The sequence below is a fragment of the Nelusetta ayraudi genome, unplaced genomic scaffold, assembly GCF_046127955.1.
Source record: "Nelusetta ayraudi isolate G7.1 ecotype Tasmania unplaced genomic scaffold, CSIRO-AGI_Nayr_v1 ptg000120l, whole genome shotgun sequence".
NCBI lineage: Eukaryota > Metazoa > Chordata > Actinopteri > Tetraodontiformes > Monacanthidae > Nelusetta > Nelusetta ayraudi.
The window spans coordinates 1,869,324-1,886,789 of NW_027466170.1; the positions used below are offsets into that span (position 1 = coordinate 1,869,324).

At 46.0% G+C, this 17,466-nt stretch overlaps 1 protein-coding gene across 1 annotated transcript; it reads left to right on the forward strand.

Moving 5' to 3' along the window:
• Positions 1-206: 206 nt before the first annotated feature.
• Positions 207-14,766, forward strand: cwf19l2 (CWF19 like cell cycle control factor 2). Its single transcript, XM_076049826.1, has 19 exons — positions 207-329; positions 1,152-1,262; positions 1,444-1,566; positions 1,798-1,914; positions 2,066-2,185; positions 2,325-2,418; positions 3,799-3,914; positions 4,468-4,969; positions 5,053-5,299; positions 7,008-7,119; positions 8,850-8,954; positions 10,250-10,378; positions 10,509-10,646; positions 13,161-13,373; positions 13,594-13,710; positions 13,827-13,982; positions 14,074-14,154; positions 14,305-14,406; positions 14,524-14,766. Exons 1-19 carry the CDS (start codon positions 237-239, stop codon positions 14,662-14,664), a joined length of 2,817 nt encoding a protein of 938 aa, XP_075905941.1. The 5' UTR covers positions 207-236; the 3' UTR covers positions 14,665-14,766.
• The last annotated feature ends 2,700 nt before the right edge of the window (positions 14,767-17,466 follow it).

Here is a 17,466-nt window from a genome sequence, read left to right on the forward strand (position 1 = left end):
ACAACAATTCAAGTCTGAGCTTCTCTTCTTTATATAATTATCAAAGAGAATCTTTGACTAACAATAAACAGAAGCTTCTAGTACGATATGTGTATATTCGACGCACAAAGCCGATAATACTAAAAAAAAACAACAGTTGAGTCTATTGTCGCTGGCACCGACTTACATGCATATCCATGGGACAGTAGTTTTTTTTTTGTTGCGACACTTCAACTGTTACTATTTACGGCAGTGTCATGGCGGCGCACGGAGTCAGTTTTGAGAGTTCGAGCAGCATTGATGACAGAAAATCAGAGAAAAGGCAGGCACGACAGGAGGCGTTGGGAAAGGTATGAGCAAACAATGTTTGCGATTTTACGGCAAGTTTTGTTGTCTCTCGTGCTCTCATACTGTGGCGTAATTTAGCGAAACAATAGCTTCATGAGCTAACGATGCTAACAACAAACGTCATGTTTTCGTTTGAGGTGACCAAGCAGGGAAGAGTGTTTCTAATGTTGCCTAAATTAAGTTGAATCAGGATATTTTCCCCGACTTTTCCTTGCCCCCATTCTCTGTTTCAAAGCAGCACGTGTGTGTTTATATGTTGACCCGCTGATCTGCTCTGATTGGGTGCTGTTTGTTAACGTGCAAGCAGAAATTTACACTGCAACCACTGCAGGGACAGATAGGAGAAGCAAGCTAGGTGTTGTTAAGCTTTACGTCATTGTACGAGACAGAGTATAAACATTAGCCCAGCTATCACATTTGAACACAGGTGTTTGACTGCACGTTATCTTGTCTCATGTGTGGCGCAGCCGTGTTTGCCCAGATTTTCAGACCAACGTAGAGCCAAACGCACAAAAGCACATTGCCCAGTCTGTACAGCTCATCTCGCTCATCTGGGCACGAATCTGCCCAGGGAAAGAGTTCAGCTACTGCAGTGGGATTTTAATATTACACGCTGAATATGAAGGCAGTACATATTTTGAACTATACTAACTTGCAAGGTTTTTGTCGCTCCTGAATAAAACAGCATCTCAGTGCGTGTTGGATGTTTTTTAAATTAAATAATTAATTTATTTTAATTGTTTTATTTTCTGGTTGCAATTTTATCAAGCTCTATTCATAATAGCTCTATTCATATGTGACCCTCTTGGTTTTATTGTGTGAAGGCCAAGCAGCGTTATGAACGGGAAGAAAGGAAGAAGGAGCTGAAGAGGCAAAGAGGGGAGGACACATGGATGCTCCCAGAGGTCGACCAGAGGCTTCAGGAGATGGGAGACGTAAGATAATATTTTTATGTCACACTTTGGCGTCTCTGTCTCTGTGGTGATGTGACCTTCTCAAAAGTATTTTGATACAAATATGGCTGCATCATGCTATCTTCTGCTGCAGTTAGATTTGTAACAAAAAGATACAGGTAAAAAAAACATAAAGCTCATAAAAAATGAAACATCCTTTCAGGACGGTTCTGGGAAGAGCAAAAAGAAGAAAGAGAAGAAATCTAAGAAGAAAAAAGAAAAGAAGAAGGCCAAGAAGGAGAAGAAGTCAGCAGAGGCAGGAGATGCATCTAGTGACAGTTCAGAGGTGAGTTCCACTGCCGCTGAACACTGGCATTAATCAATAAATCATTGAAATGATTAGTTCTACCAGACCTAACAATGTTTTGTTTTTTTTCTAATCTCAGTGAACATAATAAATGTGCCACTTCTCCTCAGTGTATAGTGAGTGATTTATGACAGCTGTTGGGACGATAATATATCCTCTTGTTGTTCCCCCACCTCTTTACATCATCCTTCTTCCCCTGCTGTTTTTTAGGACTCGGGGGATAAATGGGTCGAAGCTCAGCCTCAGACACAAGCTCCCAAAGCATGGCAGATTTCCAAGAAGCCCAAACCGTCTGAGAGCAGCCCCAGCGAGGCCCAGAATGTCCAGGTAGCCTAAAATCAAACACAGCAGTCATGCGTTGAAAAAAAAAAAAACATTTCACCCCGCTTCAGTATCTTTGCTGTTTTTATGGTCATATGTTGTGTCTCAGTGTATGTATTAAAGTTGCTCCTGTTGACATCTTTCTTCGCCTGCCTAGAGAGACGAATGGATGACCTTTGACTTTCTGGCAATGAAAACCACGTCAACGTCAGAGCGGAGGGCCGAGAAGGACCGGCTGAAAGAGGAGGAGAAGGCAAAGGCACAGGCCATTGAGCAGGTGTGTGTGTGTGTGTGTGTGTGTGTGTGTGTGTGTGTGTGTGTGTGTGTGTGTGTGTGTGTGTGTGTGTGTGTGTGTGTGTGTGTGTGTGTGTTAAAAATTTCATCAATAAATATGTGTGCAAATGAACTTGACGTAGGCCGGGCTTCACCGCTTGGAATTGAATCCGTACTGGAAAGATGGAGGAACTGGGCTCCCCCCTGAGGAAAAGGCTGTAACTGCAGCAACAAAAGGTAAATGGGGGTTGCTGCCTTTGCATGAGGTGCATTGCAAAACATTTTGCCACTTTACCAGATTCAAATTGATATTCTAAAGGTTCTCAGCACCTTAATGAATATTTTACACGTCATTGGAATCTATAGTTGTGGTTGCTGACGGACCTTTTAATTAGAGTGCACTTTCTTCACTGTTTAACAGTCACACTGATTTGACCAGTTTGTGCTGGGCATCAATGTCACAGAAACTCTCTCCACAGTCTCTCATGTTGTAAAGTTCCAGTGGCCACCTTTTAACTATTGCTTATAAACGTGGATGCTTTGGTTTGATTCCAAGTATACTCCGTTAATTTGTAAAATCTGTGCTGGTTTGTAAGGAGTACCTCTAAAAGACAATACGGTCTACAAAGATTGCTGTCAAGCAGGATATTTTCTTTGTGTTCCAGTTTTTTATTCACTGTACCAACTTGGATCTTTTCACCACATTCTTTTAAAGACAAAAATGTGCTTGGCCTAAGGACTTTTTTTTTTTTTTTTTTTAATGACTGTTTAAAAAAAGAAAAAAAAAATCAGGCTTTGCGGCTTAACTTAAATCTTATAGGAAGTAAATTGGGAAATGAGCTAAAGAGGTTGAGGCTGAAGGACGGTTTTCTGAATGGAAGAGGACTTGAATACAAATGTGCAGGAGAAAACGCAGCAGCCGAGCTCCTGACTCAGGGATTTGGGGGTGAAGAGATAAAGGCAGAGAGTACATTTTGTTAAGCCGACAACAAGCGCAGGTGCTGTGCGTGCGTGCGTGCGTGTGCGTGTGCGTGTGTGTGTGTGTGTGTGTGTGTGTGTGTGTGTGTGTGTGTGTGTGTGTGTGTGTGTGTGTGTGTGTGTGTGTGTGTGTGCGTGCGTGCGTGCGTGTGTGCGTGTGTGTGTGTGTGTGTCTTGGTTTTTATCTCTGCAACGAAAGAAGAGCTCCCCCGAGAGCTGGCACAGCGTGTCGGTTCAGTACAAAACTTACAGCAGAGAGGCAAAAATAAGCTGAAGGGAAAACTACACAAACACTCACAAGCATTCAAAGTACAACTTGGACACGTTTGAATTAGTTTCTGCAAATATCGGGAAATACTTCTTTGCTCGTCGTGCTGCTGTGCAAGAGAAATCCTCAGATAGGTTATCATTGTTCTCCGCATCCATGAGAAATGGCTCATATTTTTCATGCGTTTCTCCCCACTGATCATGACAACCACCGAAGCTGCTGATGATTCAGCGGTGACACGACGAGAGAAATCATCTCGCCGACTCCATTTAATACACATCTCAGAAAAAAAATGTGCAAAAGACAACATGGGAGATATTCCTGACTCACTGGTGCGTGTGTTTTTTTGTGCGTCTCCTCTCCTCCTGCAGGCCCCGTGGTGAATGATGGCGGTGTGAGCTGGCTGAGGAAGAGCTACCAGAGGATGAAGGAGCAGGCAGAGAGAGAGCAGCGCAGCCTGGACGAAGTGGTGTCTGAAAGATACGGAGTGAGAGCCGACGGCGTTTTGCTGTTTTATGGGGGACTTTGCGGGGAAGTTTGAACCACTTGAGTGTAGTATTTCGAGATTTTAAAGAAGAAACAGCGACATCAAGTGGTTATATTTTAGATTGCAGCATCTTCCACTCTTTCTCCCCCTCCTGAGCTTGCCAGTGAACTATGGTGGCCTACGCTCCGAAACCAGGATACCTTCTCCACCTTTTTCTTCATTAGTTTATTTGAAGATGCGAGCAGTCACTTAATTATTATATGAAGTGCGTTGTCAGGCAGCTGGATTGTCCAAACAAAACTTCCTTAGAAGCTTGGTGGTCCAAGATGGCAGCTAACTGGGAGCAAGACCCTTGCTATATGTATATTCTTATATATAAATGAAACTGTTCTAAGGGTTGGAAAACCAAATCCCTTTAATTGTACTGTGATTAAACTCTTTTATTAATGTATTTATGGCCTGCATAGGAAGTTTTTACCAATATAACCATCAGAAATCAAGCCCGATATAAGGCGCTGGACGTTTAAGTGTTTCTGCTTTTCTTTTCCTGCAGTCATTGGCAAAATTTCAGCGACAGCTGGCAGAGGCGGAGGAGGCTGCGTACGGTCAGCGGAGGGGTGAAGGAGGCCGAGACGGATGGAGGCGAGGCCAGAACGAGTCCAGGGAGCGATGGAGGAGACAGGACGGAGACAGAGACGGAGCGGAGAGGGACCGTCGGAGAGCCGGCGACAGGGAGAGGGCCACATCACCCGCTGGGAGAGACAGACACCGAGCTGGGAGGAGGGAGGAGAGGGGAGAGCACCGAGGCAGAGGGCAGGATAGATCTCCGGACGGAGAGAGGTTCGGAGGGAGGGAGAGGGACGAGGACAGAGAGAGGGACAGGAACAGAGGGAGGGACGAGGACAGAGAGAGGGACAGGAACAGAGAGAGGGACGAGGACAGAGAGAGGGACAGGAACAGAGGGAGGGACGAGGACAGAGAGAGGGACAGGAACAGAGAGAGGGACTCGTTAAGAAGCCGTTTCCTGAAACCGTCGGATGACGACGGTGCTGAAGGTGAGGCTGAAAACAGCTCGACTCAAATTCCCAAGCACTCATTTCTTCAAATGACGCGTCTCGGTATTCCCTTTTCTACGCAGCTGCGGAACGTCGCCGTCCACCAGCTCGGCCGGCAGCAGCGTTCCTGAAGCCCAGCTCTGACGACGAAGACTCCGCCCCTCCCCACTGTGGCGCTCCGGCTTGGAAGAAGAATGGCAGCAGCAGCAGCAGTAGCCAAGCCCGAGATTCTCACAGCTCGGAAAAACCCCTGCAGGAGACACAGAGGAATCCTGGGAAAACTGTGGCTGCTCCTCTAGACGGCGCCAACGCTGCTGCAGCTGCCTCAAGGTCTCAAACACTCACACAGCCACACCAGAATCTACACACATTTAATGCAGTTTCACTGATTTCAGTGTCACTGTAGTATTTCTTGCTGTTTCAAAGTATGTTCAAGGTGCCAAGAATTTGCTCCTCATTCCTGGAGATGTGAGAGCTTTTATTTTTTCAGTATACACAACCAGTCAAAAGTTTGGACACCCTATGAATTTAATGTCTTCTCTTTCATTCTCATTGGCTATTGACATTGCAGTTTCTCACTGAAGCCATCAAAACTACGTATGAACACACATGGAATTATGTAGGAAACAATAAAAGTATAAAATAACTCAAACACGTTTTATATTGAAATTTTTCAAAACGGCCACCTTTCATAAAAAGCATATTTAGAGTTACTTAATGTGTTTTTCTTTGCTGCATGATTACATATATCTTGTGTCTTCAGCATCCATCTGCAGTGTAGAAAGCTGTGAAGACAAAAAAAAAAAAAAATGCTTGAGAAGGTGTGTCCAAACTTTTGACTGGTAGTGTGTATTGATTCTACTTTGACTCTATTCGTTTCACAACTTCAGTGCAAGTAATAAACCCTGCCGCTTGCACATGTAACATCCTGGTTTCATTTTATTCCTAACAAAAACCTGCCTGTAACCTTTAAGATGCCGCTCCCTCTGTCTTCTCTTCTATTTCTGTCCCTACCTTTTGTTCATGGCTGAACACGAAAGAGCTATCTTTAGCAACACAAACTGAACAGCGCGGGCGCTCGGAGGCTTTTGTCGCGGCAGCACGACAGTTTGCGCAGATCTTCTTCGGTCTTCTGTGCGTTGCCTCATTAGGCTAAGTTGTTTGGGTGAACCAGCGTCCAAATCCCCCACAGCGTGAAGCAAGCCTGCAGCTCAGTGGCACGAGTGAAATGAGGCTGTGAGATGTGTAATAACCTCGAACGGCGGCTTCCTGCGCCGCAGTTTCGATCCGCCCAGGCAAAGCTGTAACAATCTCCGGGGGACGCGAGCAGTCAAATGAAACGTGACAAATGAAGGGAATGAGAATGCAGAGGAAAACAGCGAGGTGGCTAAAAGTGAAAGTTTGCCCTTGAAAGAGCTTGGTGTTGAATAAGATCAATGAAGATTGTGAGTTAAGAAGGAAAAGCTTGAGGAAAAGAGACACTGGTGTAAGCGTAGCAGTTGTGGAAACGCAACACTCCAAATCATCTGGAGATTTATTGTGAAAGGATTCTTTCCGAGATTCTTTCACTCCATTAAAGGAAAAAAATACACCTTTTGCTTCTCTAAATTTAAATTCTTCATTTAAAAAAAAAAAAAAAAAAGGTGCAAAGGACATTAATCAACATTTCCATGAGAAAGTAAATCTACTCAAGTTAGCTGAAGGCTAATTTCCATTGATAGTACCTTTGCCAGGTATTAATAGACTCTTCAATAAAATACACCATAGACACAGACAAGAAGACATCATGAAGATAGACAGATTGGGAACAAATTAAATAATTAAATAAATGAAAATTCAGGACAATTATCGTAGGACAGTTTTAAAGAACATTCATTTGGTCATTATCTGATACAGGGTACAATAAGAAAAAAAAAAACTCCACTGTCTACGATCTACTACTGCTAGCAGTAATAGTACTGCTAGTGCTCACATTGTTGGGAGTCAACCAGCCAGTTCTTTCTCTAAATGTTTTTTATCATGTTCTGTCAAACCCCAGGAGTGAGAGTGAGAGCGAAGAAGAGGAGGAGGAAGAGCTTCCTCTTCTGTCAGAGGAGGAGATGAACAAACTGGGAGCCAAACTAGTCAAGGCAGAGCTCATGGGTAATATGGTGAGTTCACGCCGTCATCTTCCGGTAAACACAGGACCCTGAGCATTCAAAGTCGCACAGTCGGTGTTAATAGGCTGCCGCTGCTGCGGAAGGTTGTCTGAGAGCCGAGTGTCTTTCCACACAGGCCTTTTATTAAAGCTTCATCAGGGAACTGGGCTGAGGCTTTTAAAGGTGGGAACAGCGTGTAGAGCCAGACAGGTTCCGAAGGACGCCCGATGAATGTGGACTTATAAAACCCTCGCCTCGCCGGGGTCACACTGTCACACTGTGGGATCACATTTAGCACAAGAATCCAACCAGAGCGCAATGTATTTACAACCTTGGTTACTCTGGAGACAAGAGGTAACAGTGAAACCGCACTAACCAGCAACACTGTGTCATGCAGGCAGTTAGCCAGCTGGACTTGTCATTCATGTTTTCAGATTTGTTTTTTTTGTAGTTTTGTAGTTTTGCTCGACAGTGAAATAGGGACAGTGAATGAATTCCATCACATTTTGCAAATGTTCCATCTAGAGTGCAAAGCAAAGAAGCGAGTTAATATGCAGGGTTTTACACACTTTATAATAAAGAAGAAATACCACCAAATGATGTTTGAAAGGTTTTACATTCAATCTTCAGTTTAGATCAGGGATATAGGAGGCTTCTTATTTGCTCCCCTTCGCTGAAGTAGCTGCAGACTGCTTCTCTCTGTCCCTTCACAAGCAGGCTGAGGATGATGTTTTTTTTTTTGTTGTGATTATTGATTCATTCCCTGGTTTGTGCGTCAATGCTGAGAGGCCAGTACTGAGGATCCTCCTATAGAGAGAGCCGCACGTCTGCATCCCACCACGCACTCTCAACACACTCACACATCCAACACTTAGTGCCTTAACGTCCTCAACTCCCAACATGACAAAGCCATCTAACTGATATTCCCAGTCCCATGTGTGTGTGCCAAGACACTTACTTAGCTTTGGCATCCATAAAGCATCTCGTCGTGGCAGTTTGACTTAAAGCAAAATTATAGTGTTTGTACGAGGGCTGTCAAACGATTAATTTTTTAAATCGTGATTAATCGCAGAATCTTCATAGTTAACGTCCAATTTATAGCGGGTTGAATTGCATGTGCAAATTTCTGTTATTTTACATTTCAAGACAGTTTTAACCCCATTATGTAAAATATTTCTTACCAGAAATTGGCCAGAGGAGCCGACTGCGGGTTAGTAAAAGGGACAAAAAGGCTTACGCCGGGTTCACACCAGACCTGGAAACGCCGCAAAGCTTTATGAGGGCTTTATGCACTCTGTTTAGATACCGACAAATATAACGTACACAAATATGATCGCATTTGTCAATCGCAGTATTTTATTTTGAAAATTGCTTTTAGTTTGAAAATTTAACAGTTTTTCTCGTGTTTCTTTGAGTCACTTCCTGTCCAGAATGATGCGGATGTTCCGCGGCTAACACGTTGTGGATTGCATTTAGCTAATCGCGATTAATGCGTTAACGCTGACAGCTCTACTTTCTACCTTTACATTTTTACAATTCACTGACCTCTATCTGGGGGAGAAGCTGCTGCTGACACTGTGGACCGGGCCGGTCCTGGTCTACCTGTGGAAGTAGTGCCTGGCCAGACTGGGCACCTGTTCAAGCAAGAATGTGTTGGGCTGCCAACCAAAGGTGTGTTCAGTCCTATACCAGACCAGTTATTCTCTTTTTTTTGTTTGTTTGTTTGTTTGTTTTGAATTCAGGCCATGGTGGAAAAGTTGAAATCTCAGCTGGATGCTGCACACAAAGCCAAAGAGAGCCACGCTGCCCGACAGAAACAGCTTCAAGAAATGGCCAAAGCGAAGCAGGTTTGTTTCGATAGTGATGTAAACAGAGGGTTAAATATGCTCGTTTGTGGAGACCTAGTTTGTTTGTTTTTTTGCATCGAGGCTTCTCCACCGGAGTTCTTGACAAAAGAAATAAGATATGAAGATGGGAAGGCTGAGGCGCTTTTTAACTGTGTCCAATTTATCTGCCACTTTTGTTCTAGATGCAAGTTCAAGCACTTGTTTTTTTCTTTCTGAACACACACACACACATACACACACACACACACACACACACCATTTTATGCAGCCTCTTTGCCACTGCAGGGTCTTGGTTGCCATTCATTGTGAACAGCCTAAACTGCTCAAATGAGGCCGATGAGATAAAGCGCCTCCTCCCTGTCATGTTAGAGCAGCTTTCATCTCCCTGACTGCAGGAAACAAAAGAAAAAAAACACACACATTCATCTTCAAAATAAAAGTGCAATCAGCGCCGTGCCATGCCCACTGCTTTTACGGGAAATGCACTTGTTTGAAGTCTCCCTGCACGACTACACGGCATTTACTCCTCGCAGCCGGAGTGTGCAGACGGTCGGCTCCCGTTTGGCATTTGAGCCGAGCCTAATAGGAGACAAATGTCTCTCCTACCAGGGGTCACTCAGAGTGTGAACCCACGGATGGTGTGTGTGTGTGTGTGTGTGTGTGTGTGTGTGTGTGTGTGTGTGTGTGTGTGTGTGTGTGTGTGTGTGTGTGTGTGTGTGTGTGTGTGTGTGTGTGTGTGTGTGTGTGTGTGAGACAGATTGCGACGGAGGCAGGGAGATTACATGTGCCATGCTGTCTCCATCTGTGCTGCAGGCAATTAACAGGGAGCAGCGGCCTGATACTCCTGCACTCCTTTCTTTATCGGCCCTATTTGCCATGACTAATGTGCTTCCTGGCTTTACACACACACACACAGACGCACACACAGATGCACGCTCGCTTGCACCGAGACGCAGGTCTTATATCTGATGCTCACAGGCTCCAGACAACTTCACAAACACTGGCCCCGGCCTGCCCTGATTATTTATAACACCTGTATATTTCCAACTGAAAGTTCGGGCCGGCTCCCTCCCACGGAGGCATTCCTGTTCAAGTTCACCGCCACGTTTCAGGGAAAGCGCCGTAACTCTTCGCAGCTTCTCTCGGTGCACATGCCAGCTGAGCGCCTCTTCATCCTCCTCGCAGACGAAGCGCTGCAGTTGATTTGCAGCCCGCCTGCCCGCTTCCTCCGACCTGTCTCACAGAGCTGTAAAAAAAGCAAAAATAATGGTGGAAAATGTTTCTTTCTTTAAAAGGTCACAGGTCACGCCAGCCAAGACCAGGAAGTCTTGCTGTTCAGAACCGACCACTCAGGCCGAGCCTGGCCCGTCAACGCTCCATCGGGATCTCAGGAGCCGCACGGAGGACGCAGGAAGAAGAAACCGGTACGTAGACGGACACACCTGCTTCTTCATTATACTTTACTGCTTTCTACACTGTAGATGCACACTGAAGACATCGAATATACGACCGAGGTATGTGGATTAATGTGCACCCTCTCGCCTCCACCGGCAGATCGAGACGCACGTGGACGGCGAGCGCGTTCGCTACTTCCAGGACGACGATAACATGGGCCTGAAGGAGATGGTGAGGAGGGAGAAGATGAGCTCGGCTCAGGACCAGAACGCCCTCTACTCCCGCATGGCCGCCAAGGTGAGAGGAAACCGCCAGGCTGTTCCTGGAGGGTTTCTACTTAGCAACTTTATGCATTTGTACTCCTCTTTTGTATGCATTTTTGTCCTGCATGGCACAGTTCCCAGTGCCACTGGTGTGCACTGCAGATTAACCAGGGTCTTCAGACGGCTGCTGCAGGTGGAAAAAAAAAAACCCAAAGCTTAAGGTGACTGACACTTGACTTCACGGCAGTGACAGCCTGGCCGCTGCAGGTCTGCTGTTCCCCCGTCAGGGAAATAAAAAGGGCAGGAATCCTCATCGTCTGCCGACCTCAGAGGTGGCCTTATCACAGGCCTGCAGGCCACAAGCTGTAATTATAGAGTCAAAGGCATTTTTGCCAGCGACACTGACGTCTTACATAATCATAGCTGCATTTATGTAAAACATGGAAGACAGAAAAAAGATTATGATTGTTAGTGGTCGATTTTTCAGTGTTTATTTTGCATCTTATGAATCCTCTCAGGGATGGGTGGATGGGTGGATGGGTGGATGGACGGACGGATGGGTGGATGGATGGATGGGTGGATGGGTGGATGGGTGGGTGGATGGGTGGATGGATGGGTGGATGGATGGGTGGGTGGATGGGTGGATGGACGGACGGATGGATGGGTGGATGGATGGGTGGATGGGTGGATGGGTGGATGGACGGACGGATGGATGGGTGGATGGATGGGTGGGTGGATGGATGGATGGATGAGTGGGTGGGTGGATGGGTGGGTGGATGGGTGGATGGACGGACGGACGGACGGGTGGATGGGTGGATGGATGAGTGGGTGGGTGGATGGGTGGATGCCCATTGGGAATGAAGTACAACAGAAAGATCCTGTAAATCCTTTGCTTCGTTGTGTTTGGATGGGGACGTGGCACAGGGCGAGTCAACACCTGGGGGCGCTGTCACTGAGGCAGCAGCAGCAGAAGGGTCCTGTGAGGTTGAGTTCTGCCTGCCTGTCGTCAGTGTGTCAGAATTTCTTTTTCATCAATGGGCTGTTCGGCACTCTTAGGTCTTATCTCCTCCTTCCGTCCTTCCTCAGCCTGGAATCTATTTCATTGTTGCTTATTGTTGTATTGCCTCTATAAATACACATACAGTTACCATGGCAGGGCCGTCTATAAATACCACATTTGTCCGTTGGTCAGATAGAGACGGCGCGTTAACTCAGCAGACTGCTGCCGTCTGGAGATTCACATTCAGAGTCTCCTGTTTAATAAAACAGGAGCGGCGGCCTGCCAGGCATATGTTAATCTATGGCCCCTCCCCCACCCACCAACACCCCTCCCCCATAACTGGAATTCATAATTGATTCTAGAACGTGTACATTCCGCATCGGCCGAAAAGCACAGGGCCGTGCGGTTAACGTGGCGCCACCAATTTGTTGTTTTTTTTCATGCGCGCGTGTGCAAAAATGTAATTGTAGACACGCATGCACGCACACACACACGCACGCACACACACACGCACACCCGCACACTGTCACTAAAACAATCCAGGTTTTACGCTCACTCAGGCACTTCTTCCCTCTCAACAAGTCATACATGTACACTTCAGCCTTTTTTCGCTCTCTTGCTTCACCTGCTCTCTCTGTCTCTCACACACACACACTCTCTTACACACACACACACACACACACACACACACACACACACACACACTACTTCCGACCTGTTGCCCAGTTGCCATGGCGACAGGACTCGGACGTAGAATCAGTCGATACCCCGGACGACTGTGAACACGAAGAAACCAACTTATATTCAGGGTGGCACAGGCTCTTAACACTCACTCAGACACGCACACACACACAGAATATGGTGTGGAAACAGCACAGACGCTAGCGTTGCGTCAGCATCCATCGACAGTTTGTGCCTTCAGTCCCTCTTCTACTGTCACATTTAAAATGCTACTACTTTTGGGCACAGCGCCCCCTGTGGGCTGTGCACCCCTCTGAGTGTGGATGGCCCTCAAGAGGTGAGCCTCAAAGCCTCGGTGACTTGCCTTGTACCAATATACAGTGGGTGTGTGTGTGTGTGTGTGATTGCATATTCCTGTGTATTTACACTCCCAGTCAAAAGTTTGGACACCCGATGAATTTAAGGTCTTTTTCATGGCTATTGGCATTGCACTTTGTCACTGGAGGCATCAAAACTCTGTATGAACACACATGGAATTAATTATGTAGGAAACAATGAAAGTGTAAAATTACTCAAACACATTTTATATTTCAATTCTTCAAAATACCACCACCACCTTTCATAAAAAGCTTATTTAGAATTATTTAATTCTTTGCTGCAAAGTTGTAAAGATATATATATATATATATTTAAAAAAAAAAAATAGCATGAGAAGGTGTGTCCAACCTGTCAGTTTTTCGATGTAGGGGCACCGCAGAAACGCCAGAGTGGCCTCGCTCGTACTCGCTCGTGCTCCCGACGTAGTGGCACACCTGCGAAACTTGCTCACCGCCTCCCGTGTCTCATCTCCTCTCGGCTCCACTCCAGATGATGGGGAAGACAGATGGCGACAACTACACGCTGGACGACATGTTTGTGTCGGGCGCGGCTCAGCGGGAGGGCGAGGGCAGGGAGGAGGAGAGGATGAGGAACCGAGCCATCGGGGAGAGCCGGCGGCTGGCCGCCACCATGGACAAGTGCCGCCACTGCTTCAGCAACCCGGAGCTCCAGAAGCACCTGATCGTGGCCATTGGGAGCAAGGTGAGGGTGCTCTGAGGCAGCAGAGGACTTTTTTTGATGACTTTTGTTTTCATGAAATCTTTCCATGACCGTAGGAACCCTGACATTAAATGGATTGAGTTGATCAAAAAGACAATAGAAATGTTTCGACAGTTTTTAAATGCAAGGTTTAAACTGAGAGGTGTGAAAGCTCAATATGGGTTTGTCTACATGTCTTTGTGTTTTGTGATGTTGCGTCCAGGTGTACCTGAGCCTCCCCGCCGGCCTGTCGATGACCGAGGGACACTGTCTCATCTCTCCTCTGCAGCACCACTGCTGTGCCACGGGACTGGACGAGGACGTGTGGTCAGAAATCCAGGTGAGCCCGGCGGAGCCTCGCCGGGGGGGCGGCGGGGGCGCTCGCCAACTGTGTCAGGGAATCTCACCGTCTGTGCGTCACACAATCTGCTCTGTGCCCCTCTGCGTCGTGCTCAGCTGTTCCGCCGCGCCCTGGTCCGTATGTTCGAGTCCCAGGACCTGGACTGCGTGTTCATGGAACTGCACATTAACCCGCGTCAGCGCCGACACATGGTCCTGGAGTGTGTCCCGCTGCCCCGGGAGCTGGGGGACATGGCGCCCATTTACTATAAGGTCAGTCGCCGTGCAGCCTCCTCTCTGTCTGACGATATTGCGCCTTCCAATTGCGAAGCCGTAATGCAGCCGTTTGTGTGTGTGCCCTCAGAAAGCCATCATGGAGTGCGATGAAGAATGGGCCATGAACAAGAAGGTCGTCGACCTCTCCTCCAAAAACATCCGGCAGGCGGTGAGCTGCGTATTTTACTGCAACTCGAATCAAGCAGTGTTTTGTTATCACTTATTTTTTGATGAAGGTCCAGAGGCTCTCGCACTCTGCGTCAACACTTTCGTACGATCACAATTATTTGATTGGAGGTAACTGATGTATTTTTTTCAGGTTCCACGAGGTCTGCCCTACTTTGCTGTGGACTTTGGACTGCAGGGTGGCTTTGCTCATGTTATTGAAAATGAACAGAAGTTCCCCCATTACTTTGGCAAGGTCAGTGTCCCTTATGTTGCAATGTCTCGCATAGGTGGATTCTGTTTGACAAATATTTTACAGATATATTTTTATATTATAGTTTTCATTGCAACTGGTTTACTTCCTCCCTCGCAGGAAATAGTCGGAGGCATGATGGACTTGGAGCCGCGTCTCTGGAGGAAGTTGATTAAAGAGAACTTTGACGATCAGAGGAAAAAAGTCCTGCAGTTTGCACAATGGTGGAAACCGTATGACTGCACCAAGACTGAGGGCTAGACACACACACGCACGCACACGCACACACACACACACACTGACCATAAAAAAAGTAGATTTTTTTTTTTTTTTTTTTTTACTAAATAAAAAGTTTTAAAGCACTTTTGTGTTGTTTCATTACTTTGAATCGATGCGCTGCCCTCGTGCAGAAGCTTGACTACCTGATGCCGGATGTGTGATGTCCTATATCACCATCGCTGCTGCTCCTCCCACGATCTCCAGCACCCGGGATTTAATTTCTTGCTCCGCGTCCTCGTGATCCGTTGCAAGCTGTCACATAATTCTGAGATGTTTTAGCGCCATCGCGGCCATATGTCCGTGTGGACGCAGGCATGAAAACACGAGTGATCTGCCACATTCCCAAAGTGCACGCACTCTCATTCCCTCCCTCTTTTTTCTTTTCTTTTTTTAACGGCCATGCTAATATTGACTTTTTGATGAGTTCATCACTTCAGGGATTCGCCTTATTTTTCAGACACTGCATGTGTGGGGTGTGGGTGCTGCAGGTTAGTACTGAATTTTTTTTCCCCTTGCTGTTCTGTGGATGACACGTTTTTTTTTTTCTTCTTCTTCTTCTGCTGCATTATCCAATGTTTTTTTTTTTTTCAAATATATTTTATTGAGCATCGGCAGCAACATAGAACAAAAACACCATACATTAAAGATACCTGAGAAATGCAAAAGGCAAAACGCCTTTGCAATATGCTTCTTTTTTTTTCTTTTTTTTTTTTTTTACACTCATTAAATCGGGATACCCAAAGGTTGAACGTAAATGTGTATGTTTGAGGAAATAAAAGTCAACCATGTCATCCTGTGCTTCTCAAGAGGCGTATTTGCACGTGTTAACGCTTGCCCCCGGGGAGAGTGCAGAGGGTTATTTACACTGTGTGCCGACAGGGAGGCCTCAGGTTCACGGCTAATAGCAGTAGAGTGGCGTGGAGTGATGTATGGTTATGGCCAATTACATTGACTGTGGGCAGATTTATGACCGCGACTGCCATTCCGCTCCCCTTGTCTCTGTCTGTTTCTGTCACACACACATGCAGTTGTCCTTTCAGGTTGTTCTTAAGGACAAATGCGCGCACAAACGCACACACAAACGCACACACACACACACACACTCCTCATTCTGTGTCGCAGTGCTCCATTTCCACTGGCTGGAATAGGTTTTTGTGTCTTATTTTATGGATTGTTTCTCATCATGCCGTGGCAGGAGATGTGTCTTTGACGGACATGTAAGATCCCTCCTGCGTCAAGCCACTACTTTTAAAAGCCTGAATCTACACACCTTGTGATACAGCGGTGGGTGTGCTGTGGCTGATGGGACGCTCCTGTGTGCTGTGTGAGCGACTGTTTGATTATCCCAGGTGAGGGAAAAAAACCCAAACACATTAGCCTTATCACTCCTGCATACCACAACGACACGTAGCTCCGAGTCCAACTCCACACCGGGGTCTTTCCTGGGACGGCTTTCCTTGTTTATGGTCCCGCTTTTGAACTTTATGCATTGCCAGAAATATTCTGTTTCCTGGCTTTGAAAAGTAGTAGACATTATAAATCTGTCTGCAAGCAGAATTCCCATTAAGGACCCATTTACTGTAAAATGTCTGAGTCTTCAACCTCTACAACATATTTTCAGGTATGGGGTTTGTAAGGTGCAGTTTTGGGTGTTTTGCTAACTCAGCAAACACAGGGCCATTGAAAGATCTCCAAACTTTTAAAAGCTGGTTGCAAATTTGAAAGAAAAAAAAGAAATGAAAGAAAAAGGTTTATAAACCCTTGTCTTTATACACCATAAGTTTCCAGCGTTAACCAAATGATTTATGCACCTTGTCACATACTACACCCCAAATTGTTAAGTTGTGTGTCCCTAGTGTCAGCAGAATGTGGTGGATCTCTATGAAAAAAAAAGGCAACCAAAAGTTTATTAATGCGTTCGCTTGCCGTCAAACCGACAACTAGCACAGCTATTAATTCTGTGGTCATGTTCTTTGAGGTGTTCTGTTTGTTTGTTTGTGTCTGTTTGATACTCCTCACTATGCATTATCTGGCTGGGACAGTCACAGAGACACAGAGGCCCCGGCTGTGTCTGCACTCCACTGCAGATACTGCAGAGAGCGAGTGGCCTTATCTCTGCCAGAACATTATTTATTCCTCGCTAGCGCCGCCTTTTATTAAATGCCAACATTGTAACTGTCGGATGGCAGACAGATGGCCCGCAGCAATTGAGTGATAAGGAACCACAAAGTGACACAAGGGGCCATGTGGATACTGGAATTTTACTCATCCATTTTTTTGCCAACCTCCAAATTGACAGTGTTTTCAATCAGTCTTTGTTTTCTATGGATTCCATGACTGGCCAGGTTCCCTCTTTGGACCGTGAGAAGCAAGTGCTGTATGTTTCTTAGAAAACTCACAGAAGACTAACAAAGAGAAGCAATGAGTCACTGAGTTGTAAGCAATTGCTGCTGCCAAAGAGATTGGTGTGTTTTCGTCTCACTTTGTGCCGATTTCAAGCTCAAACGTCAGTATTTTTGGTCTAATGCCGGTGTCATTCTCATCCCTATGTCATTTCATTTGTCGTTTGTATGTTCTTTGAATGCGATGGGTGAAATTTGTGTCCAGTTTGCAAGTTTTGTATGACTTTTTCTAAAACTTGTCTGAGATCTGTATTGAATGGACAAGAAAGGAGTTAGTTTCATCGAGTGTGCCATTCTAGCTGCATGTCGAGAGCATTGGAGAATTTGTGTGTGGGTGTGTTTGACAGGGAAGTAGGGAACAAACCTCCTAACAACGTACGAG

Bases quoted from the DNA above. Each gene is read 5' to 3' on its own strand.
- cwf19l2 (XM_076049826.1), top strand. From the start codon at position 237: ATGGCGGCGCACGGAGTCAGTTTTGAGAGTTCGAGCAGCATTGATGAC. The intron at 1,263-1,443 runs GTAAGATAATAT...ACATCCTTTCAG, and splicing joins GGCTTCAGGAGATGGGAGAC to GACGGTTCTGGGAAGAGCAA. The intron at 14,407-14,523 runs GTCAGTGTCCCT...CCTCCCTCGCAG, and splicing joins TCCCCCATTACTTTGGCAAG to GAAATAGTCGGAGGCATGAT.